Here is a 23679-nt window from a genome sequence, read left to right as displayed (position 1 = left end):
CGGGAGGTGAACAGACCAGGTGGGGAGAGGTGCGGAGAACCTTGAGGGGGGTGGATGCCTGTCGATTCAGCGGCGTAACGTCAAATCACTGTGGTATCTCGCGGCTGAGATGGTCTTCTACAACAGGCTGCGATATTAGTGAGCTTGTCATATGACCTGAGGATGAAGACAAGGAAGCACAAGAGGAGAGGGAGGGTAGGAATGGTGTGAGTGGGCTTCGACTGCAAGTCAAAGAGTCATAGCCAGCGATTTGCGGGAGGAGAGACAGCATACCAGGACGCTTTAGGCGAACGCGAATATCTGAGACCTTGGTGGTTTTAGCCGCCCTGGATGCCTTGATGGAAGCTGTCGAGATGGAGCAGACTAAGGCGGAGGTATCCAAGGTTCGACTGCGGACTCTCAGGCGGTGGACGCTTTGGCAGCTGACAGGCTAGTCCCGAAATAGCACAGTCGATCTTGGGCGGGGCGGCAGCTGCTATAGCACAGCCAATAGATGCCTGTATTGCTTCAACGGCTGGCAGAGTCGATACAAATGATTGGCTGTCTGCCCACCATGTCTGAGACCATTGGACAGATGACCACCGCCTGCTATATCTGGAGCCCACCTTTACTCGGTCAGCCAGTGAACGCCCGGATCCTGATCCTGATCACTTTGCAACCACCCCCGGGCCCCATCACGATAATCGCTTCGAGCAGGTCAAGCGAGATACACTACTCTGACAATGAATCCTGAAGGTTCTCTAGTGTATCTTCTGTCTGACCCCGGCTGCAAATCCCGACCGTACGCAATCCTTCCCATCCCTGCAAGCCGGGGACTAGCAGCTAGTCTGCATATCCCTTTGCAGATGCACATGGAGACGGGGACGGGCCATGGCGTCTCTTAATGCCGGGGATCTTATCTCTACGGAGTAGACTTCAATAACTTCAATATCACATTCAGTCTACAGTCGCCTTTTGCGGGCCCCCACAACTGCAAGAGCACAAACGGAAGGGATCGACCGCTGCATTCCGGAGAATACCTCCAAGCCCCAATTTCTATCTCAGCACGGTCCATTTCACGACGATCACTGCTACCCCGCCGCATCTTAAGATGGTCGCTATGGCCGTTGAGGTATGACAAGCCTGAGTCAAAATCCGCATAACCGAACCCGTCCGACCCGACAGAATTAGCCTGCTGGCTGTGTTGACTCTTGACGTTACACTCCTGCGCCGTCTAACTCTATACTGGCTTTCTGGCTTCTTCAGCATGCGTGCCGTCTGCCTAAAAATTCGACATTAAGGTTGTGATTAGACGGATTTCCGATCAGAGGCCGGACAACCTTAACCCACACCGTTGGTTGGCCATGTTCCCACCGCCAGTCTGCCTCCCAGAGACGTAATGGGGTCCACTGGAGACGCAAGATGGAAACTCCTTGCAGAGACACTATTATGCTTGGATCATTCCCGAACCTTAACGGGACGGCGCGGGCACGAATCTGCGGAAGTTATAGGCAAGTATTGGTTGTGGTTGTATTGCTTTCTTTTTCTGTGTTGAATAACTCAGAACTTTATATGAGAAGCTTTGTCAATGTAACCTCGCTGACTGCTTTCTACTACAGTAAACACTCTCTACGGCCTAGGAGAGCCTTTCCCTTGAGCTACTATAGGTTGATACTTTAGCCTATCTACATTCAATAACCTAGTCGCATTCCTAGGGCTTCGGCTGACATCTTCACATTCTAGCTCTATTTCAAACCATCCCCACTAAACAGGCAATGATCCGTCCTCTCATTGCTTACGAACTGAAGGCAGCACTCTCAGACTCAGATCTATCGTCGTAGTTGTGTACGTATTTGACTGCGCCACACTGTCTGATAGGCAGAAAGCAGCCTGCACCATCCTGCGGGAGGCGACAGGCAACACTGCGGTGTCACGGACCGCCTTGTGTACAGTGACTGTGTCTGTGTCTGTGTCCTGCCCCGGACGACACTATTGTAGACTAGACCCAACTAGCTGAGATACCCCTCACTCGCCGTTATTATTGTATCTTGCTAGAGACCGTTCTCGGGTGTAGCTTCCAGCTCCAGTCGATCGTCTATTTTAGATGGACAAATGACCTATCGGAGTCGGACTAGTATACACTTGGACTCTTCTGCAACACCTACCTAGTCTTCCACATGGCATCTTTCTTCTTCCTTGATATCCGCTTGGTGGTCAGAGAGCAGAATCCACTTCGGCTTGCTTTTACATTTGCGTCTTGAACTCTTAAAAAGCCTATGATGTCATTTCTGTTTGCATCGGGTCGTGGTGTACTACTCCATAGCGTCCATACCTTGATATCTGCAGCTCACGCTCGCGAGTCATTTGTAAATAGGCAGTCGCTGATCAGATGTTTGCACTTTGCCCGACCAGGCAACTGATGCCCTCGCGGGCGCGAACCAGGTTTTGGAACCAGAAGAAAGAGCAGGAAGGGGGGTGTGCGAGGGGGGTGTGGATGGAGTTAAGAAGAAAGGGCTGACACGAAAAGTGAGTCATGTTCTCGCCAAAGGAAAGGTTCAAGGGCAGCAGGTGACAAACACAAAGATAGTCTAGTAGTACCTGCGCCTGGTCGATGTTCATGGGATGCGCGCAGTGAGATAGTTGGTCTGTTTATTCTCCCCATGTACCTCCGTACCACCCTTCTTGGTTTTGCGCAAACGGGTGTGGGGGTAAGGTAAGGGAAAGGTATCAGCTTCTGCTCTACTGTAAATTCGATCCGACCAACCAGGCGCCCTCGTTGCCCTCGTCAACTCTTGCGACTGGCCCATCAGCCCACCCTCCATGTTCGCATATCTTGCCTGCTTGCTCTGGCTGGCTTGCTTCACTGCCACCCCCTTCGCCTAGGCCTTTGCTTTCTTTTTTCCACTCCTGGGAAGGTGGTGGACGAGTGGAGGAAACGTGCGCTGAGAGGTATGTAGTGGTAGTTAGCCCTGTCAAGCCTTGCCCACTTGGAGATCGACGCCATGCATGACCTTTACAGCGGTATGTAGTGTATATCGAATGAGAGGCTCCGCAGTGTGGCTGTCCCCGCGGCGCTTATAAAGGGCCCCAGCACCCCCGTCGCTTGCATCTGCATGTCATCTCTTCTCCCTTTGTTCCTCTCTCGTTTCGAGCTCTTCAAAGAAAGACGGCTATGCTGATCGTTTTTGCAGCTTTCTTGCTCGCTCTGTTGGATCTCCGAAACATCCAACTTCTTCGAACCGATCTTTGTCTCTGTCCTAGAGGCCCACTGAATACCTTTGTTCCAGAACTACAATGTAAGTAAAACCTGTTTGGGTGCTTGTTCTTTGCTGGTTCGGACGTCAGCGGTTTCGACCTATGGTTGAAGTATCACATCGAGGTTCGAAACTCATGTTGTTGTTTCCTTTTGTCTCTTTATACAATTGAACTGCTGTTGAAGTTCCCCGCCACGTGTGAGAGGCACCGTCGGTTGAGCTTGTCGTTCCATGGGTCATGACCAGGAGCATCCACCTTTCTTTAAGAATAGAAGCTAACATTCTTCTCGAAGACACAGATACACGGCTCTGAGCGCCTTGAAATTCAATAACTTGGTAAGTTGGGTCTTGTCATGTCAGATTCGTATTCCGTATCCTGGCGCGGTGAGAAGAGACGAGGGGAAACCACCCTTGCATGGATCCGAGACCCTGGATGATTATCCTCATGGATGAGACGGACTATTACTCCGTGCGAATTCTTGGCCGTCCATGGACTCTTGACGGGAAAATTCGCGTTCTTCAGCCACATACCCAGATGGTGTCATGAAGTTTCCACCCCAAATCCATCCAGGATATATTGCCGGGGTTTGCACCTCTCAGCGCGGGGTCTGCAGCCAGCGATCGCGCCTTTGGGGGAAACAGTTCGCGGAGATCGCCTATTCGACGATCCAATTTGCCTAGCAAGACTGCTTCAGGGCCCCTGCGCGGAGACCACATCCTGGTTGGACCGCGCGGGAGCGGAGATGCGCATAATTGGGCCGACGAATATAAATGATACTGCGGCCTGCCAGGATAGCTGGATGTTTCACAGCAGATTGCCATTGTCGAGTGGGCGACTCGGATTATACTGCCGTGGCCGACCGCCCGAGCCTCGATCTCCAGTTTCAAGGAGTTTCAGCTTTCATCTCCATTTGGATCTCAGACACCGCCTCGCTGGCAAATCGATCGTCCGTCGCCTTCCCCACGCTTCCTCCAGGATCTCCCGCCTCTCAACGGAGTCTATATCCATCCGTCAGGCTGTCACTTTTTCTCCCGGTCGCTTGTGCCAACTTCAGCTCGCTCCTAGTCTCACCGACCTTGTCCGGGAGGCCCCTGCCCTTGACATTCCAGTGCCACCCCGCCTCCCTGATTTGCCCTTATCGACCCTGGCCCGTCCCCACGCCCCAGCTTGGCTTCATTGTCTGTCTCTGACTCCTCGCTTACGGACGGACACGCCTCCTCAACTCTTCTCACCGCGGCCATTCTTATTGCTGTTGCTATACAATATCGGCACATATTTCTTTTCCGTTCAAGGCCCCATATTTGCTTTTTCTGCTGTCTTGCCGCTCACACCGGACTCTAGCCCGATTAATCAGCTCTGTGGCTCGCGATCGACGGCCCGACCTATTTAAATCTGAAATCCACGATAGGAGTCGCTTTTTGTTGACTCGTCCACTCCCGAATCGCTTCCTTTGGCCACGGCCGACGCATTGCCTCACACTGTTTATCTCACTTGGTTGTTCTTTCAGCCACCGCTTTATAACTCCGATAATCGCCCTTTGGTCGGTAAACCCTATCCTTGCCTCGAGTCTTCATGTCCTTTTTTGTCTTTTCCGATCTGACGCAGAGTTGCAACACCTTTATTGGCTTCCGGACAAAGTGAGCTAACAAGATAAATGCACACAGAGCGTCACCCTTCTATCCTCCCCGCCAACTAGACATCCTCGCTTGCCGCGCTAGTCAGCTTACATCGTCATACCGAAGCGAGGGGTACTCGGCCTACCAAGTTAAATAACATACCTCGCCCATCCCTGCCTTCATCGCCACTCGCTCGATTTTCCGATCTATATTCGAGGATATTCTGGTTTTGGCTTTTGGACCGTAAGGGCACCCTGTGGATAAGAACCGCTCGACTTGGAGACTTGCTCAGGCCGGATGCACCATGAGCGACGCGAGAATGTTTATCAAAACCGAACCTGACGAATACAACAGTGACCAGAACCATTTCATGATGTCGCAATCCGGATACTCTATGCACAACCAATTTGGGAACCCTAATGATGGGATTGACCCATCGGACTTGACCAACGGAGGCTTCATGGGAGGGTTTGGGTTCGGCTCTCAGCAGAATATGTCATCCAGCTTCAATTTTGGAAATTCAGGCATTGATACAGATGAGTTGTTGGATTTGGAGATCCACGGACAGAACGGCATTCAACAGAACTACATACCGGAACACCCATCGAGCGCGGGCATTGCTATGAGTCATCAAAGCCACATGTCGCAGATGTACTCAAATACTCCGGACGGTGCTCCCATGCACAGCCCATTCATGCAGAGCAGCTTCAATTATGACCAATTCCGCGGCGTGAACCAAGGGCAGTTGAACTCTTCCCATATCCAGAGTCCCGGGTCCCACCTCGAGCAGAATTATCTCAACTCCAAGGCTCGACCGAACATATCGGCTATGGATCGCGCGTCAATGGATGCCCGTAGCCCTATGACTCCCAAAACTCCCGCTCTTGGTGGTCTAGCTCTTGGAACCCCCGAATCCGGGAGCTTTCCCACTCAGCCTATCCGGACAGGCCTGCAGCACCGACATCAGAAGACCCTCTCAAACCAATGGGATGGTACACCCGGAAGTGCCCAGTCGTATGCCGAGTCTCCTATCTCTTCCCCAGGCCACCCGTCTCATCACGCCGCCATTTCCGAAATCCTCAAATCTGGAAAGCATGCCTCCTTGCCGGCCAAGGTTGATGCTCACTTACCTGGGGGTTCCCAGGACTTGGAGTCCCAGGAAGCCAAGCGCCGGCGTAGGAGAGCTTCACACAACCTGGTTGAGCGTCGACGACGTGACAATATTAATGAGCGCATTCAAGATCTCTCCCATCTCGTTCCCCAACATCGCCTGGAAGACGACAAGGTCCGCAAACAACTGGTCAACAACACTGGGCTTCCGGGTTCAGGTGGTAACGCGGCTACGTCACTTTTGGCCGGCGGAACAGGTCGACGTGCTGCTGGTAACATTACTATGGGACTGCCTATTGAAGAGAAAGAGAAGGGTCCCAACAAGGGAGACATTCTCAATGGTGCTGTTGGCTGGACGAGGGACCTCATGTGGGCTCTTCACGTCAAGATTCAACAAGAAGCCGAGCTCGCCGAGCTGATCAGCAGCCTTGGTGGCACTTGGCCGTTCGAGCAGACTGAGGAAGAGAAACGTATGCGCACCGAGATTCTAGATGCCATTGAGAAGAACGACCCGAGCTCCTTCCACTACAGCCGTGCGCCGGGCACTGGCCTGCGAGTCCCCAAACATACGAACATTGCCGGAGACGCCGTGTCGAACGGTGCTTTGAGCCCTCAGAGTCTCAGCCCCCCATTCAGCGGCAACAACAACAATAACGGACAGACACAATACTGGAATACGTCCGGACATGCAGGCATGAGCTTCAAGGAGGAAGATGAGTACGCTATGGAGATGAACTAGGCATCCGACCCTGTCCGGATTTCTTACGGTTACATGTCAAATCATTGCATACTAGGCGTCGACGGATGTGGTTGACCGGCGTACGCGGGAGTGATATCATCGGGCCTCTGGGTTATGGTGCATTGTCTATAGGTTCTAGGTAGACTTGTTCTGTTGTGTTTTTTGATGTTTCATTTAGCTCGCTTTCAGTTGATATTTCTTTTGCTTTTCTTGTTTCGCTTATGTTTGCGTTCATCTATATCTATTCATCTCTGCTTTCGAGTCTGCGTTTGCGTTCACTGGGTTTCTGCACCGCACTGCCACTGGTTTCCGCTTTGCTTAGGTCCTGCTCCATTGATACCCTTTCCTGTTCTTTCCTCTCTCCCCCCCCCCCAATCCGTCTTACTCTTGTCATGACTTTGCTATCTTTACTCGACTATCTCATTTCGGAATACACGATGTTATATATTCGCGCTCTACAGAATCTTATGCATGACTTCGACCGTGGTCAGTATATAATGTCGATATCAATGAATCTTCCCTTCGTACTCGATAACTCGCAATGTAATTCGTTGCAGCCGCGGCTATAGATCGGCTCCATTGTCGTGGCATCTGGTTGTATAGTGAGTGGTATGAGGAAGACGAATGCACGTTAGAGTGCTCAAAAATGGTCGGGTTGGGCAACCTAGGTGATAAGCTTGTTGGGTCATTCGTATCTAAACAGTACCGTACTCAAGGCGCTGATCAACTCTAAAAGTATAGCTTTTTGCCAACTCCTGATATGAAGAGCCTAGGGTATGTGTAGACCACAGATAATGTTACATAGCAGTATATTCTTTCTTTCTATGGCACAATCTATGAACCATCTAAATCCAGCCCTGCACATGCATGTCCATACCGTACGTATCCATCTCATCAAAAATAAACAAGCGAACGAAACCGAAACGAAACCCCTTTTAGCCAACGAGACCTTAAGCCTCACCCCTCATCTTCCTGAAGAAGTCCATCACGCCCGTGAACACAACGAGCAGGATACCACCACCAGGTCCTAACCGGAGGACCTTGGGCGTGAAACCCTTGTACAGAGCACCGAAACCTTCCTCCTTCATGACCGTCCCCAGAGCAGGCCAAGCCCAGTTGTACTTGGGCGTCTGACCGGGAACTTTGGTGGTGTTCTGGATGCGCGACTTGACGACATCCATGGGGGTGTTGAGGATTGTACCGAACGTTCCACCAATGGCACCAGCAATCAGGTCGTTGATCATCTGCTGGGACTTGTTGCCGGGCTCGGGGGTAGGCATCTGCGAGCGGACCTGGAAAATGCACCCGAAGTAACCGGCGTTCCAGAGGATGTGGCGCCACAGCGTACTCTCGAGACCGTTGTAGAGGGCGAGGGGACCCTCAGCCTTGACGATCTTCTGGACGACGTCCAGCATGCCGTTGTACTTTCCGGCGGAGGCGCGGTCTTGCAGGCGGATCTTGACGAGCTCGAAGGGGACGACGACGAAGGACTCGGTGGCTCCGGCGGTGGCACCGGTCAGGACGGCGAGGGACTGGGTCTGCTTCTCGACGCCGAAGAGGTTGCGGTAGAACGCGCCCCAGGAGTCGTTGGCGGCGAACTTGGTCGCGCGCTTGGGCGCTTCCATCAGGATGGGCGCGGAGATACCGCGGTAGAGGCGGGAGGCACTTTTCTTTCGTTAGTATCAAGTTCCTCAGTTTGAGTCCTCGGTTTGAGGTAAGGGATCGCTGTGGGGAACGAGGGGGAGGGGGGATTGCGTACCCCTCATTGCGGATGATCTTGCGGAAGCAGTCGAGCATACCATTATAGGATTCCTCACCGGCGGCAGCGACGTTGGTTTGGAGTTGGCTGTGGTATTGTTAAATTGGCTCAATTGCGCTCGGCGGGTTTGTTGTTAGGGGAGACATACACTCGGGTCTTGACGACGTCCAATGGGTACCTAATTATCAATTAGCGACCATCCCAACATGGAACTGCCTTTAATCCATTCGCGAGTCTAGATAGACAATCGTAGGGAGTCGTACATAACCAGAATCTAGTCACGCGGTCAGTCAGCCTTAGCTCGGGTTAAGCGATTAGATTGTCAGCCCACTTACCTCCGACACACCGGCGACCGCACCAGCGACGAACTGGTAGGCGAAAGGCAGAGGCGCCTGGGGCTTGTCGCTCGACATTGTGAATAAGGAGTGGAGGGGAGAAGATAGGGATGAAGGAGGGAAAGAAAAAGACGTGAGGAGAGGAGGTGAGGAGAAGGTTGGAGCGGTTTGGAAAGGGACGATGGAGTCAGTGTCACCAACGCAACCAACCGGGCCGGCAAAGTGACCGAAAGACGAAGACAGTCAATAATCGCGCTCGTCTCGGCTACCGGAAAATCCTTCCAAACCGAGCAAGGGGTAAACGATCCCCCCGCTTAATATGAATGTTCTCCCCGCGTTCGGCTTTCATTTCGGTCGTCGATCATTCTTGGGCCTGGTTATCGCATCTCATCAATTCGTTATCTTCATTTGCATCAGTCATCTATCTCATATGGTACATCTATCAAAACATCGTCCAGGTCATAACCATAGCGCATGTCAGTGCCACCCAATTGCTTTGTATCGCTCCACCGATCGATTCTGCGGTCGGCGCTTCCTTGGCCACGGTTCCCGTCGTCGATGCAGTCGGCACTGCCGTGCAGCTTGCTCCGCACGCATACCCGGTCGGACAGCATCCTCCGCCGACCGTGTCCGCGCATCTAAACCAACCAGTCGCACATGTCCCCGTACCGCTTCCTTCACTGCTGTTCGCTGCAGATGTTGTCGGCTCGACAATGACAATTGTTTTGCCCTCGGTCTCAATGGTAGTCGTCGACGCGGCCGGGCAAGACGTCGTATCGCAATCTCGACCAGTCTGACAGCAACCGCCTTGATAAACTGCAGCGCACGCATAGAAGCCGGTCGGGCAGGACGTTATGGTCTCGGAGCTTGTGGTGGTTGATAAACTGGTGGGTCGGTCTGGCGGTGTCAAATCTCCCGTTGACGATGTACTTGTTGATGTGGAGGTTGTGGAGGTGGTTGTCTCCGTGGTCTCTGTAGGCTCCGTAGTTGTAGTCGTGGTGCTAGTGGTGCTCGTCGCGGGAACCGTTTCGGTTGATGTGGTTGTCAGTGTCGTCGAAGATAAGGTAATTGTTATGGTAATGATATGTGCACCTGGAGGTACAGTCAGCATTGCCCTCGCTCGACGATCAGGTTCGTACTTACAGCCCTCTTCAACACACTCATAGCCAGGAAAGCAACACCCCCCTCCGAGCGACGACGGACAGCTGGTATAGCCCTCAAAGCAGGACCCAATCGTCCCCGAGCAATCCTGCCCCGATGGACAACACCCAACATCCCCCAAACCCGTATCCTCAACTACTACGCACGTCTCGTCTGTCCCGCAACAGCTATCCGACCGACCGATTGCCGTACAAGCCTTCGTCCCTGCAGGACATTCAAAATCCCTTCTCTCCAGCGGCGAAGAACGTAGATCTGCAAAGCGCTGGACGTCAAAAGAGAACGGCGGCTGGAAATGATATGAGCGGGCGAGAACGAAGCGTCGGTCTATTTCAGTCTGTGCGTCCGTTGAGTTGGAAACAATGAGATCATCTTCATAGTGCCAGTAGTGCATGTAGAACTTTTCTCCCGCATCGTCGCTCATCTTCCGGATGCCTTGGATGGATCTTTGGGGGACGCCATTGTGTTGACTTATGTGGTTAGAGTCCGCTGATGCCTGGGCAAGTGAGGCTACCCCGAGTAATATGAAAGCGAGCAACATCGGACTGGTCGCATATATTAGCGTTCAATCGTCATAGACGGTAAACTATGCGGAATTCCATACTGCTTTGGGAAGTGTGCCTTATCTCAATCCGTGCTTAAGCTTAAGGTTCTAAGGTTTGAGCACAAAATTCGCACGAAAAGCACAGAATCTAGGACAGTGTACAAATTCTGAGCAAGGTAGGACACTGAGCATGGCTAAACAAGAGAAAGAAAAATAAATAAACCATTGTTGACGCCTTGATCTATAAATGCGATGGCTGGGAGCTTTTGAGTCCCAATGTGGAGCTCTACCTATTGGAGCGGGGCCTTGGCTGTTTCATGCTCCACAGCTACTAGTGGCCCTGGCCATCTTCGGCCTCCGTGCATCAAGCTCTGTTATGCACTCAGACACTCATGGACTACTCTTTTACTTCAGCAAACAAGCAATCCCGCTCAGCAGGTCCTGCTCAGCTCACGCCAAGTCCATGAACAGAAATGGAACAGTTTATCCTTCAAGCAGAGCACGTCCAATCCAATCCAATCAACCCCGTTCTATCCGACTAGCTATGTCCCTCGCCACATAGATCTGCCCATACAACTCGGTCACATCAACAAACGTCCTCAAAACCCTACACTCGCGTTCATCCAAGCTCGACTCCTCAAGCAACTTCTCCAACGCCCGATGGCAGCATTCGCGCTCGTACTCTGCAATCCACATTAAGTCGTCCTTCATGGCTTGCTCGTCAGGTTGTTCCGGCTCTGAGTCTGCAATGCAAGCCCGGACATCAGATGGAGCCATGTGCTCCCAGAGCTCAGGGAAATTGACACTGTTCAGCGTCCCCTCTTCCCGGTCCCGGAGTATGCTTCCATAGTCGTTGTATTGCCGACACAGCGTCGAGAGATGCCGCGTTAGTGAGGCGAAGAGGTACTTCTGGCGGGCGCCGTGGAGGACTGGTGGGGTCTGCCCTGCGACTTTGGTACCCGCGCCCTCGCCTTGATGATAGTACGCCATCAGGCAGAGAAAGAAACGGAAGGAGTACGGGCAGCTCGTGTGATTTGCCGAGGTGGTGGTGACCCAGGTGTAGTACGAGGACGGCGGGGAGAGATATTTTGTTGGGCGGGTTGTTGAGTAAGAGGTTTGGCTTGTTAGCTCGTGGGAGGAGGCGAGGTCCGCGATGTGTGCCAGGAGAAATGCCTTCAGTTCCCTAGCGAGGTCGAGCTGTGATTCTCGTGGCGAGGATGTGACGGCGGGATGCGTAATGATATAGAAGATGAAGTTCTCGAGGGGATCAGTGATGCGAGGCGGAAGGTTGGTGCTGATGCGGATGATGCTGCATTTATTGACTGCGCTGTCTGTGGCACTCGAGGAGAAGGACTCTGCATCTCCCACTGCACCGAGATCGCAGATCTGGGCAACGAATGCCCGCACAGCGTCGCGCTCGGTCTCATCACATCCGCCAACTACAGATTCCAGGAACTCATCGACCTGGTAGTTCAGCCTGGAGGTCTCCATCATCTCCCATATCAGCCCTGGTGCCAGCGGGTACCCGTTCTTTGCGTTGCAGGCCGTCCACGTCTGCGGGATGTAGTGGAGGTATTTGTCTGCGGTCATTTTGTCCCTGGGAAAAATGGAGTGGCGTTGAGCAGCAAGCCGCGGATACCAGAGTTGGCCCTCGACCAGCGAGGCAGTGAGCTTCCATACCGGTATATCTGTGAACAGGGGCAATCGGGAGAAGAACTTGGAGGCTTCGTTAACAGCGCTCATGGCGATGGCTATACCTTTGCCCTTGGCCTTGTTAGCGCCTGCGTGTCCGTTCGCTACTTGGACCTTTAGGTCCGTATGACAATGCGCCTGTTTGCCGACCAGCGGCGTGGTTGGGAAAATTGGCGCCTGCATGGCCGCAGCACAGTACGTTGCGGCAAGAAGCCGTGAGCTGTAAGAGATCTTCTCAATCCAGATCGCATCCCCATCTTCCCATTGGCTGGATTTAGCTTCAAGGAATGCCCGGCCGTAAATGATGCTTGTGCGCAGCTTGTTCCGCATGCTGGCGCCGAGAAAGCTGGTCGATATGGAAGCCAGAGCGAGGATTGCATATGCCGTGACCTCGCACGACCCATTTCCCCACGACCCGTCCACTGGATCCTGCTCGTGAATCGTTCTCTGCAGGATCGCGCTTAGAACGACCGGTGCTTTCTGGATGCAGTCGTCTGCTAGCCCCTGGAGCGGGCCATAACCCCCTTTCCAGACCTCGAGGAGCTTGACTAGGGCACTGACGAGCAGCATTCTGGGATATAAGAGGCTTGCGTTCTGCTCGGGCGGTCAGTGGTACATACTTGGAGACGGAGATGGAGTCGTGACATACCCATTTATCCCTCAAGTCTCCGCGGTCATGGTGCAGATATAAGAAGTGGAGAGCTAGCTCGATCTCTGCGCTGTACAGCTGCGGATCCGGTGCGTGCAGAAGCGCTAACAGGACGTTGCAGTTGGTGCTGAAGCTGGGATCTCGCTCACGGTCGTAAGTCTGAAAACGGTCTCCCTTCTTGAACCGCTGGATTAGGCGGTCTGGCAGTGCAGGGCAGCCTGAAAGGTTGAGTGCCAGGATCACTCGGGCTGTGTCGTCTGCGTCGACGATCACGCCGGGAGCTAGAATGGCCTGCTTGTTAACTCCGATTTGCATGGGTTGGTAGAAATGGGCTCACCAAAGCCCACGACTCCATCCTGACTCTCGAAGATGCCCTGCAGATACCGTGCCACAGTCGTCAGAGCGTTCTGACTCCTCTCGCTTAACGGGCTGTTGCTTGGATCCTGCACCTGCAAGATCGTGGACGCCACCTATACCCGTCAATTCAAAACATATCATCCCCAAGCCAGCGGGGTTACGCCAGAACATACCCAGCTCATTTCAAAAAGAGTCGTCGGAAAAGCACTAGGCACAGCCCCCGATCCCTTCCCCATCCCAAACTCCGCCGCTGCCCGAATATACGCTTCTGCGTCATCGTCCCAGCTAGACGCATGAATCAAATACGCAGCCGTCGACGCCGGCGATGCCAACATGCTTCCAAATTCCAGCCGATGGCGCACGCGGTCGAATTCAATTCGTCCAGCGAGCGCCTCCAAGGAATGGGTTAGTGAGGTCAGTTTATCTCCGTACAACAGCTCTGGTGAGAAAAGGCCAAACTTGCGATTGCATAGCTTGGTCAGATGCGCTTCTCCGGGGAAGTTCAAGGCGATTCCCTCGGCCGCTAGGTACCGCTGGTGCGCTGGGACGAGAATCTCAAATCCCACGTGGGCTTTGGCGGCGGTTGGGTCCCAAGTCTGGAGGCGTTCTCGCAAGAAAGTTGTTGCGCGAGAGATGCGCTCGTTCAAGTCCGGAGTCATAGTAGGGTTAACATTGCCATTCGTTTGGTTCTGCGCGTGGGAGTGTTTGACCAGGGCGAGCAACGCCGCCATGGTGTTGAGAATCGCGTCCAGATCAGACGCTGAAGCTGAGCTGTGGCTCCATCCTCCGTCTGGACCTTGGGTGTTGAGGATGTAGGTGAAGGATGCTGGGAAGAGCCATTGTGGTGTACCGGCAACGGTCTTGGAGATCATTGACACCCAGGCTGTGTCATAGACGGAGCATGAGAAGGAGCTGAGGCCGTGGGCTGATAAGCAGCTATCGGCTAGCTCTTGGAGTAGACTCTCGAATGTGGCCATTGTGTCCTGTGTAAACTTTAAGCCTGGTTCTGAAAGTACCACCGTTAGTGCCGATGTAGAAATCCGAGGATCAGTCTTGACTCTGTACCATCGACCCCAATCAGGATTAGATACCTGCAGGTCAGAATATGACCGGTGATTGCTGCCTCGTCTCCTTCTCGTCTGGCCTATTAATATGTCAGCTCTGCCCTCCATCCAGCTGTTTGCTCAAGGCTCGAAACCAAGTCTCGCATACTCTGTACCCGCATACTCTCCGTCAAAGAGCCCCAGCCAAGGACCTCATCAGTGTCCATGTCGACCAACATCCCAAAGCGCCTGATTCGCTTCGACACCTACGTCAAGCGCCATCCCTCCCTGTCAGTGGAGGAGTTCCACCAGTACGCATCGCCCCCAACACCAACCCGCAGAATCGGAAACAGCCTCTAACCAAGCACAGCATCTGGACAAACGAGCATGCCCAGGTGCTGAAGACATGGCTCGCGCGCCACGGCGTCTACCGCTACACGTTGGTGAGTTCGTGAGTCAGGTAACAGCCTTCTTGAGGGCTCTGCTTACCCATCCAACAATCCATCATACCCAGCCCCCCGCCGATCCCATCCCTTCCCATCCAACGCAAACATCCTGTGCAACAATAAGCCGCAGCCCAAGCCCACCTTTTCTTTTCTTTTCTTTTCTTTTCTTTTCTTTTCTTTTCTTTTCTTCTCTGTTCCTTCCCAACCGCGCAGCTGACGCCGTCCCACAAACTCGCTAGTTCCACACCCCGCCGTCCATGGCCTCAAAGTTGTTAGGCACCAACAAATCCGACGCTGACGCCGCGCTGGATTTCGACGGGCATGCGGAGATCCTGCTTGACGACTGGGATATCCTTGCACGGCTCAGGGCTGATCCTTACTATACGGAGGTTGTGGAACCGAGTGAGGAGAAGTTGATTGATAAGGACAGTGTCAGGCGAAGGGTTGGGTATGAGGAGGTTTGGGTGTGGGAGGGGGAGGCGGTCGTTTAGACCAGTCGTTTTGGAGGGGATGTGGGAGGGGCTTGTGTGGTTGGCACTGGTTGCATGCGTAGTGGGCAGGGGGTTGCACAAGCTTTGCGGCTGGAATTCGTGGGATCAAAGCACAGACTGTTATTTGAATTCGAGGAATACACTGAGACAGATGTTTTCGCTTTCATGCTAGTTCTAGACTTGCAATATAGTACTTAACTAAAGATTAAGTAGGTGGAGATTAGAATTCGTGGGTATCGTGGGTGAGCATTGTTTGTGGGCATTATGCGACGCATTCCTCTTCAGACCTGCAGCCTTTCTCCGGGGGTGCTTGGTCTCCACTCTGGGATGAATGGGTTGATTTGGACGAACTCCTCGACCGCAGTGTTCCACGAAGGAGGCTCGTAAGCTGAAGATAGCCGTCCAACCGGACATTGCGGAACAGGAATGGGATGGAGGGGAGCGACGAGCAGATCGAGGCAAGGAGCGGCTCCAGCGCGTTGAAAATAAGAGCGGGCACGATGAAGTCTGCAGGATGGGGGCGACATTAGAGACACAACTTGTATGACCTGCTGGGCCGACTAGGGTACGGTGAAATTGCACTTACAGGCGTCGTGCTTATGTGGAGTGCCCGGTGGGCCTTGTATGTAGGTGATTTTCAGAATTCCCATCAATGTCGCCCTAGTAGGATCAGTGCCTTCATTAGCTGCGAGTGACCTGTGATGCGTAGTCGCATACTCACACGAATCCAATGAAGAAAGTGACGCTGACTTGCAGCCTCTTGCGTGTGGGCAGGCGCAGTTTCCAAATGGTAGGCTGCGGCAGGATAAATAGCATCACATCATGCACTGCATTGAGTATACTGGCCGAGTACTGCAGCTCCAGACTGGACCGGCATGAGTTGGTCAGACTCCACTGCCTTGAGAACGGCCGGCATTGGACCGAGTAGGCGACCCAGAGTGCAACGGCCCAGAGAATGACCCACGCAGAGAGAAACCACACGTAGATCCGGAAGCGCCGGGATGTGAGGCTGAACATGCGCGAGAGGAGGGCGAGAATGGACAGCTTGATCGTGGTCATGGCGGCGGTGTAGGAGTACAGGTTCACCACTTCCCACTGTCTCACGGCGTCAGCCAGTCCCGAGCAGGAGCGAGGGCGGGGCGTGTTACCTTGCCTTGCATGATGAGCTCAGCCTCGGTCATGGTGATGCTGTGTCTTCCGATGCCGTTCTTGACCTCTGCATCGAGTCAGCTCGGTTGGTAAGTGGAGGGCAAAGGCTGGTCCCACCTCCGAGAGTGGCGGCCATGAACGGTATCAACAGTAGGACGCCTAATAGAGCGAGATAGTCGTCGAGTCCCAGGCCACCCCTTTGCATTCGTCGCGAGGCTAGACGGAGACAGAGAGAGATAATGGCCAGGCCAAAGAAGGCGCTGGGGACTCCATATCCGGCCGCCTGCTGGTTCTCGTCGCGGTGGGCTTGTTGGTACTCGAGCTCACTGGGGCTAGACATGGTGAACTGGAGGAGGAGTTGGTTGATTTGCAAAGGTCAGGCAGGACATTGGGCCATGGTTGGATTAAATAAAGAGCAAGCTGATCTCCGTGCCATCCGTTCCAATTGACTCCGTGCTTATGGTTGCACGGGAGTCGAGGATCGTCACACAGGGCGTTTCTCACCAACAACACACATCAACTGAAGAAGGAGTCAAGCTTTCCCCATCGTCGTTCTCTGAGAGCAAAAAAGACCGACAGGATGGCGAGTCTCCGAACATCCGTGATCATTGTGTCGCTCTTGCTGAGCATGTTCCTGGTATGTGTTGATAGCAACTCCCAGGCAGTTTGTTGACAATGGACGATTTCTTTAGACCGCTTTGGACCTAGTGCGTACCTCTTTCTTCCTGCCGGTCACAACAATGCTCTAACGCGCCCCGAAGACCATTATCTCCACAGCAGTTCCGCGCATAACTCGCGAGTTCGAAAGCCTCAACGATGTCGGCTGGTATGGCTCAGCGTTCTTCCTCACCGTGTGCGTTTTCCAGACCATATGGGGGAAGCTGTATAAATACTGCTCGGTCAAATATACCTTCCTGTGCGCCATCATCGTCTTTGAGCTAGGGACCTTGGGATGTGGTGGGCGGTTTCTTATCCAAAACAAAACATCGAGTATCTAATGGCTTATTGTTGTTTAGCTGTCGCAAATAGCAGTGCTGGTTTTATCGCTGGTCGCGCTGTTGCCGGCTGCGGAGGAGCCGGCATCATTGCAGGAACGTATATCATTCTCGCCCATGTTGTTCCTCCGAACCAGGTGCCTATGTTTTACGGACTGAACGGCATCATATTCACACTGGCCAGCGTCATAGGCCCGCTCGTCGGAGGCGCTTTTACATCGGATGTCACCTGGAGATGGTGGTAGGCCACATATTCCCTATTTTATGCCGTCAGGAACAAACTCTGATGTTTACAGTTTTTATATTAATCTTCCTCTCGGTGGAGCCACCGCTGTAGCGGTATTCCTCGCTCTTCAACTTCCTCAATCTGTCCGCCATCAGCCCGCTCTGCCAGTGCGAGAACTGCTCCTCAAATTGGATATCCCGGGCTGCGTCCTAGTAACCGCATCCCTGGTATGCTATCTCCTTGCCCTGGAGTGGGGTGGCATCACGAAGTTATGGAGTTCATCACAAATCATTGGCTTGTTGGTGGGGTGGATAGTGCTATTCCTGGCCTTTGCCCTCGTCGAGTGGTTTCAGGGTGATGAAGCTCTGGTTGCCTCGCGACTTCTGCGTAACCGGGGTGTGCTCGCTTGTTGTGTGTTTGCGTTCTTGTAAGCCAGCAGTCCACCCTGGTCTGGGGTTTAAACCCCCTCCAGACAAGACAAGACAAGATATCCGCTAACAGCAGCTGATTTATCCCCTGGGAATCAAGACTCAACTCCGCCAACTACATCCGCCTATACTACCTACCCATCTATTTCCAAGCAATTGACGACGCCTTGCCCGTCCGCAGCGGCGTCCTTCTCCTGGCCTACATTGTGCCAACATGTAAGACCATCTGCCCTCAATTCCCAATTTCCAAAACTTATGGCACCTACCTCTACCATTAGCTGTCATCACCATGCTCGCCGGCGCTTTTCTCTCTAAAATAGGCTACTACCAGCCCTTCCTCCTAGCGGGCGCAGTCACAGTTACCATAGGCTCAGGCCTCCTCTGGACACTAGACATCGACGCCCCCTCCGCAAAACAAATCGGCTACCAAATCCTGGCCGGCGCCGGCGATGGCTTTTGTATCCAGGTACCCGTTACAGCCGTGCAGGCGTTCGTCGACCAGCAGGATATCGCAACCGTTACAGCCTTGGTTCTTTGTAAGTTTTCACCCTATGTATGAAGAAAATATGGTTTTTATATTACTAACCAATTGCGTTAATAATAAAAGTCTTCCAACTGGGCAGTGGCGTCTTAGGCGTCTCAGCCGGCGAATCCATCGCCACGAACCGCCTGATCGAAAGCCTGGAGCGGTATGCACCGGGGGTGTCTGCGTCGGCGGTCCTGGATGCTGGAGCGTCGGAGCTGCAGGAGACATTTGCGGCGGAGGAAGTGCGCGGAATTCAGAGGGCGTATATGGTTGGCATCAAGGACGCCTGGCTTTTGACGCTGGGACTTTGCGGGGCGGCGGTTTTGGTGGCTTGTCTGGCGCCTCCGGTGTCGATTTTGGGGAAGACGGGGGTGAGGGAGGTGGAGACAGAGTTGGGGAGCGAGGGGTCGGGTGAGGGTAAGGATGTGGTAGAGGAGGTAGAAGAGAAGGGCGGAAAGTAAACAGCCGTCCAGGGATTATTTTGGCTTAGTAGAACTAGAAATTTATAATGGTTCTATATCAAGCAGCTACAATTTCAGTGCTCACCAGTCTAAATCACCAGTGCTCAATCTGCAGAACTTGACTTTTCTGATGGAAAGCAAAGAGCCGTGCATTCATATTTCATCCATGCTAGCGAGACTAGATTCATAGGAGGTCTTCGTAAAAGCAACTAGTATTTATATACATTCCTATCAGCTCAGCCCATAAACACCCATCTCAATCCGCAGAAGCCGGTTTGCCCTTCTTCCTCCTCCTCAACAGCAACCTTGCAGTCGGACTCGGAAAATTAAACTCAAACGCCTTTACCCCCTCCGGCCTCCCCTCACAATCAAGCCGAAACTCATACTCCGTCAGCAACGTCCCAATAACCATCTTGATGACATTGGACGCCATGAACCGCCCGGGACACGAGTTCCGCCCGTGCCCGAAGTGCAGGTCGGCGGGGCTGGTCGTTGCAAACTGGTGTCTGTAGAACTCGGCCTGGCTTTGGCGCTTGCGGTAGTACCGGAATCCGTCGAATTGGGACGGGTCGGATACGCTAGAGTGCTGGATTGGCACGATTGCGAATTCGATGTGTGCTTCTGAGGGGAGATGTAGACCGTCGGAGAGCGTTGTGTCTTGCATTATTTTGCGCTTGTAGCCCACTGCACTGGCTTATCAGTATCATATTGTATAAAACAGGAGAATGAGCAGGAAGGGAACTAACTCAGACTAGGCGGATTCACCCGCTGCGATTCCTTCATGAAGCTATCGAGCTTGCGCATCTTCAGCAGCGTCGTCTTGCGCCAGCCTCCGTCCGCATCGATCGCGTCCTGGACTTCGCGTCGCAGTTCCTTCTGGTACTCTGGATGCGCACAGAGATCATAAAGACACTCCGTCAGCGCCATGGCCGTCGTATGGTTACTCGCCAGCGAGAGAGACAAAACCATCGCCGCCAGACTAAACGGCTCCGCGTCTTTCCCCGTCGCCTCTTCGATCAGGTACTGCAGGATATCGGGGAACTCGGATTTGCCCAGTGAGGAGATTTCGTCTGCGCGCTGGGATGCAATGCTCTTGCGGTAGCGGATGTACGGGAGTAAAATGCGCTGGGCTTTCCAGTGGTTGCGGGTGATTTCCCAGGAGCAGGGGAGGAACCATGAGACCAGTGTTTTGAAGCCGTGCGGGACGAGTCTGATGGATATGGCTGTTTTGAAGATGTTGTTTAGGTAGTTCTCTGCGGCGGCCAGCCAGGCCTCGTCGTCGCGGAGTTCCCTGCCGCCGAAGATCCGTGCTGAGATGCGGCCGACAATGCGATGGATTGTCGTGAAGGCTTCAACGCTTGTCCAGGTCTCGTCGTCGATTTCTGGGAGTTCCTTGTTGAATGCTGCGTCGAGTTCCCGGCGGACTGTTGGAATGAGGATTGCGAGCTGCGGGTTCAGTTTCCTCTTCAGAACCCGGACGAAGAGCTGCGTTGTGTTGAGGATCTCGAGATGCGTGTATTTGCTCTGCATGTTGTCGAGGTTCGCTTTCATAGCGTTCGCGACGTGCGCGGGGAGTTTGCGGATCTCCTCTAGGTACCGGGGTGGGAGGACCACGACGTCGTTGCCGGTTAGTTTGAAGGGGTGGTCTTTGTACTGCGTCCAGCCTTTTTGAAGCACGGTGTGCGCGGAGAAGAAGAATTCCCAGCGGGCGAGCCAGGCGTGTTTTGAGCCTATGAAGGGGGCTTTGATGCTGGCGTTGCCGGTTGTGGCGGCGAGGTAGACGCGTTGAATGATATAGAGCACGAGTGATGGTAGGAGGATGAGCTCGATGGCTCGTAGGTAGAGAAGTGGGAGTGTGTCCATTTTGGAGATGGGATTGCTTGACTGTCATGGCGAGATGAACGTGAAGCTGTGATTAAATAGCTGGTGGTACCTGGGTACATCCATGGTATCCATGTCTGCGAGCGACAATTTTAGCACACTTTCAGCCCCCATGATGCAGATAAGCCGAGCGACAGAGCCAGAGTACAGTAAGAGACCAAGCGTCAAGCACTGGTCAAGTCGGGAATACGATGCCGGCTGAGGCTGACGATCGCCTGAAATGGTGCCAGGCTGCAAGGCTTGTGTTTTACCAAACAAAGAAGCGTGGTTACACCAGCCGTCAGCGTTGGAATTCTCCTCCGCAAATCGCGGACTCACACTCTCCCCGCTATTCATCTCCTCAACGACTGATCCTGGGCATTTCGTTGCTTCTTCAGCTTTATCCAGTGCGCTTCCTCCGTCCCAGTCCAAGGTGTTGGAGCCAGGGTTTTCGTTTCTAAACCCCAGCAGTTCATGTCACATTTCCGGCCACAGCATGCCTAACCCCCTCTTTGCCGCCGCTGTCACCGCGCTGTTGGTCAGTAGCGCTCCTCAGGCCCTGGATAATTGTACGCCTCTAACTAGTTGACTGCTTTAGCTGCCCGTCTTTTTCATCGTTCGTCGGCTCTACTTCCACCCCCTCTCGCGGTACAATGGCCCCCGCCTCTGGGCAATTACGCGCCTGCCTTATATGCTTGCTTTTCGGTCTGGCCAATTAGCTCACAAGGTCAAGCGGTTCCACGAAATCTACGGAGATACTGTTCGCGTGGCGCCAAATGAGGTTTCATTTACCAACCCCAACTGCATCAAGGATATTTACAACAGCCGGCCGAACCCAGCCTACAAAAGCCTCCCCAAAGACCCAATCCGCCAGCCGCCTCCGCGGCCAGGACAGCCAGTCTCCATTCTTGACGCTGGAGATGTGGACCATGCTCGGATCCGGAAAGGGTTCGCGTCTTCGTTCAGCTTGCAGGCCCTCAAGACACAAGAGCCGCTGGTACAATATTATGTTCACAAGATGGTCTCCCAGCTTGAGGCCCTCGCTGCCGAACCGGGTGCTGTTGTTGATCTTCAGGCCTGGATCAGTTATTGTACTTTTGACATTATCTGCTCGTTGAGCTTCGGGGAGGACTTTGGCTGTTTGGTAAACAGCCGATATCACGAGTGGGTTGGGATGCTCGTCTTCTCTCTGAAGGCCAAGGTTCAACTGGCGGCCTGCCGCTTCTACCCATGGCTTTTCAAGCTTCTGCTCAAGACTATCCCAGCATCCGCGCAGACCCAGATGCAAAAGCACAACGCCGTAGTTCGTGAGAAGGTGCAGAAGCGGCTGGGCACTTTGGTTCATCGGCCGGATTTCCTTTCCCATCTTCAACGCTCAAATCACGAACTTTCTGATGACGAGATTGTGGTCAACTCGTCTACGCTAGTTGTTGCGGGGAGCCATACCCTGCAGACAGCTATAACTGGTATTCTGTTCCATCTGCTTCGAAACCCCGAGGCTCTGAGAAGAGTGACTGAAGAAGTTCGCAGCAGCTTCACCACAGCAGATGAAATAGATTTCAGATCGTCATCCCAGCTTCCCGTTCTCGACGCCGCCGTCAAAGAGGGCATTCGGCTCACCTCACCAGTTCCACTCGGGTTGACGAGGCTTATACCAGACGGAGGACACAATGTAAACGGCGAATACTTCCCTGCGGGGGTGAGTTTTAGCCTGCGCTTCTTCTTTAACGTGAAGCTAACGTGGACGTAATAGACCACTGTATCATACGCCCAGTGGGCCGCCAACCTCTCTCGGTCAAACTTTACAGAGCCATCATCTTTCAACCTCAATCGCTGGCTCCACCCGGACCAAGGCGCTTTCGCTAATGACCGACGGAACACCGTGCAGCCGTTTTTGCAGGGTCCGCGCGATTGTATCGGACAGAACCTCGCGCGCATGGAAATCTTCCTGATATTAGGCCATCTCCTGCATCACTTCGACCTCGCTTTGCCCTCCGCAATAGATGGACATGGGGGCTTGGAGAATTGGGCAGACCAGGAGACGTACGCGGTTTGGGTCAAGTCGCCGTTGCCTGTGGAGCTGCGTGGACTTAACAATACTCACAACTAACCGACAAACAACCTGAATCTATATCTTGCGGACTACCCTCCCTACGTCCGCGTTTGCATGGGATCAACTAGCTTGGGTACATCACACCTGCCAACTCTCCCGCTCGCATTGCTTCTTTACAGCGCGGCTGTTCTTGGATCTACTCGTCTTTTTGGATTAGCGTGCCCAATTGCATCTGCGTATGAATTACGATATATCTTCACCAGAAATAAACCGCTTTTTTAGCCTCATAGTAGGTGCTCTGCAAGCAACTTTCTTTTCCATACTAACTCATTCCTACTATCATCAGCACTTGTACCTGATGTTATTCCTTTTCGATGTATCGCCGCTTCAGCTGACACACTGAGCGTTACGATATCATGAATGCTGGGGCAGCGGTTGACTGCCGCTGCTACGCCTCAGCGCCTACCGTAGGTAACCGGGTTACAAAGAACGGAACCTATGCAGCCTAGGAAGGGATGCCTTCGACAGTAGCCGAAATCAAAGGACAGTACAAATTTAGCTTTTATAGTCTTTCTAAGATTACTCGCGGACTGTACTAGCGGCCTCAAAGTTCGGGAGAGAAGGCTGGGAAGACTGCTTTTTGTTTCCTTTCCTAACCACCACCTGCCTTTTCCATTTCAACCACCCGCACCTACCTCCATATCATCTACCAAGTCAACCACCTTCTGCTTTAGTGCTCTCATGGCTCAAACAAATGATCCTCTCGACGCCCTGTTCCCTCAATTCAGAGCGGGGACCTTTCAACTCG

The 23679-nt window shown here is 53.2% G+C and overlaps 10 protein-coding genes across 10 annotated transcripts; 5 read left to right on the top strand and 5 right to left on the bottom strand.

The window, feature by feature from the left end:
• The first annotated feature begins 4665 nt into the window (after positions 1 to 4665).
• BDW74DRAFT_12996 (basic helix-loop-helix domain-containing protein) lies at positions 4666 to 6810 on the top strand. Its single transcript, XM_073722263.1, has 2 exons — positions 4666 to 4774; positions 4899 to 6810. Exon 2 carries the CDS (start codon positions 5155 to 5157, stop codon positions 6697 to 6699), a length of 1545 nt encoding a protein of 514 aa, XP_073584537.1. The 5' UTR covers positions 4666 to 4774; positions 4899 to 5154; the 3' UTR covers positions 6700 to 6810.
• On the top strand, positions 6810 to 7338 carry BDW74DRAFT_12986 (uncharacterized protein). Its single transcript, XM_073722262.1, has one exon. It carries the CDS (start codon positions 6921 to 6923, stop codon positions 7266 to 7268), a length of 348 nt encoding a protein of 115 aa, XP_073584536.1. The 5' UTR covers positions 6810 to 6920; the 3' UTR covers positions 7269 to 7338.
• A 153-nt stretch (positions 7339 to 7491) lies between these two features.
• BDW74DRAFT_152026 (putative mitochondrial 2-oxodicarboxylate carrier protein) lies at positions 7492 to 8816 on the bottom strand. Its single transcript, XM_073724299.1, has 2 exons — positions 8459 to 8816; positions 7492 to 8364 (listed from the first exon to the last, which is right to left on the bottom strand). The coding sequence occupies exons 1-2, from the start codon at positions 8494 to 8496 to the stop codon at positions 7650 to 7652; spliced, it is 753 nt and encodes a 250-aa protein (XP_073584535.1). The 5' UTR covers positions 8497 to 8816; the 3' UTR covers positions 7492 to 7649.
• A 237-nt stretch (positions 8817 to 9053) lies between these two features.
• Positions 9054 to 10706, bottom strand: BDW74DRAFT_12949 (putative GPI anchored protein). Its single transcript, XM_073722251.1, has 2 exons — positions 10556 to 10706; positions 9054 to 10496 (listed from the first exon to the last, which is right to left on the bottom strand). The coding sequence occupies exon 2, from the start codon at positions 10490 to 10492 to the stop codon at positions 9236 to 9238; it is 1257 nt and encodes a 418-aa protein (XP_073584534.1). The 5' UTR covers positions 10493 to 10496; positions 10556 to 10706; the 3' UTR covers positions 9054 to 9235.
• A 308-nt stretch (positions 10707 to 11014) lies between these two features.
• On the bottom strand, positions 11015 to 14170 carry BDW74DRAFT_177509 (uncharacterized protein; the record flags this gene model as incomplete). The annotated part of the gene is made up of 4 exons (XM_073728916.1): positions 11015 to 12781; positions 12837 to 13117; positions 13174 to 13306; positions 13367 to 14170. The coding sequence occupies 4 exons, from the start codon at positions 14168 to 14170 to the stop codon at positions 11015 to 11017; spliced, it is 2985 nt and encodes a 994-aa protein (XP_073584533.1).
• A 291-nt stretch (positions 14171 to 14461) lies between these two features.
• On the top strand, positions 14462 to 15173 carry BDW74DRAFT_177508 (EthD domain-containing protein; the record flags this gene model as incomplete). Its single annotated transcript, XM_073728915.1, has 3 exons — positions 14462 to 14547; positions 14607 to 14679; positions 14922 to 15173. The coding sequence occupies 3 exons, from the start codon at positions 14462 to 14464 to the stop codon at positions 15171 to 15173; spliced, it is 411 nt and encodes a 136-aa protein (XP_073584532.1).
• Positions 15174 to 15435: 262 nt separating this feature from the next.
• On the bottom strand, positions 15436 to 16662 carry BDW74DRAFT_177507 (uncharacterized protein; the record flags this gene model as incomplete). Its single annotated transcript, XM_073728914.1, has 5 exons — positions 15436 to 15680; positions 15760 to 15833; positions 15895 to 16268; positions 16322 to 16389; positions 16440 to 16662. The coding sequence occupies 5 exons, from the start codon at positions 16660 to 16662 to the stop codon at positions 15436 to 15438; spliced, it is 984 nt and encodes a 327-aa protein (XP_073584531.1).
• Positions 16663 to 16902: 240 nt separating this feature from the next.
• Positions 16903 to 18958, top strand: BDW74DRAFT_177506 (MDR family MFS transporter; the record flags this gene model as incomplete). The annotated part of the gene is made up of 8 exons (XM_073728913.1): positions 16903 to 16959; positions 17015 to 17029; positions 17084 to 17279; positions 17339 to 17558; positions 17614 to 17970; positions 18072 to 18187; positions 18250 to 18507; positions 18579 to 18958. The coding sequence occupies 8 exons, from the start codon at positions 16903 to 16905 to the stop codon at positions 18956 to 18958; spliced, it is 1599 nt and encodes a 532-aa protein (XP_073584530.1).
• Positions 18959 to 19119: 161 nt separating this feature from the next.
• On the bottom strand, positions 19120 to 21175 carry BDW74DRAFT_184870 (cytochrome P450; the record flags this gene model as incomplete). The annotated part of the gene is made up of 3 exons (XM_073730914.1): positions 19120 to 19642; positions 19705 to 20708; positions 20892 to 21175. The coding sequence occupies 3 exons, from the start codon at positions 21173 to 21175 to the stop codon at positions 19215 to 19217; spliced, it is 1716 nt and encodes a 571-aa protein (XP_073584529.1). The 3' UTR covers positions 19120 to 19214.
• A 139-nt stretch (positions 21176 to 21314) lies between these two features.
• BDW74DRAFT_167494 (cytochrome P450) lies at positions 21315 to 22928 on the top strand (the record flags this gene model as incomplete). Its single annotated transcript, XM_073726698.1, has 3 exons — positions 21315 to 21356; positions 21417 to 22517; positions 22572 to 22928. 3 exons carry the CDS (start codon positions 21315 to 21317, stop codon positions 22926 to 22928), a joined length of 1500 nt encoding a protein of 499 aa, XP_073584528.1.
• Between the last annotated feature and the right edge of the window lie 751 nt (positions 22929 to 23679).

The sequence above is a fragment of the Aspergillus multicolor genome, assembly GCF_047715735.1.
Source record: "Aspergillus multicolor strain CBS 133.54 unplaced genomic scaffold BDW74scaffold_10, whole genome shotgun sequence".
In the NCBI taxonomy this organism is placed as follows: Eukaryota; Fungi; Ascomycota; class Eurotiomycetes; order Eurotiales; family Aspergillaceae; genus Aspergillus; species Aspergillus multicolor.
The sequence above is the reverse complement of the archived record's forward strand: the minus strand, read 5'-3'. Positions and strand labels throughout refer to the sequence as shown.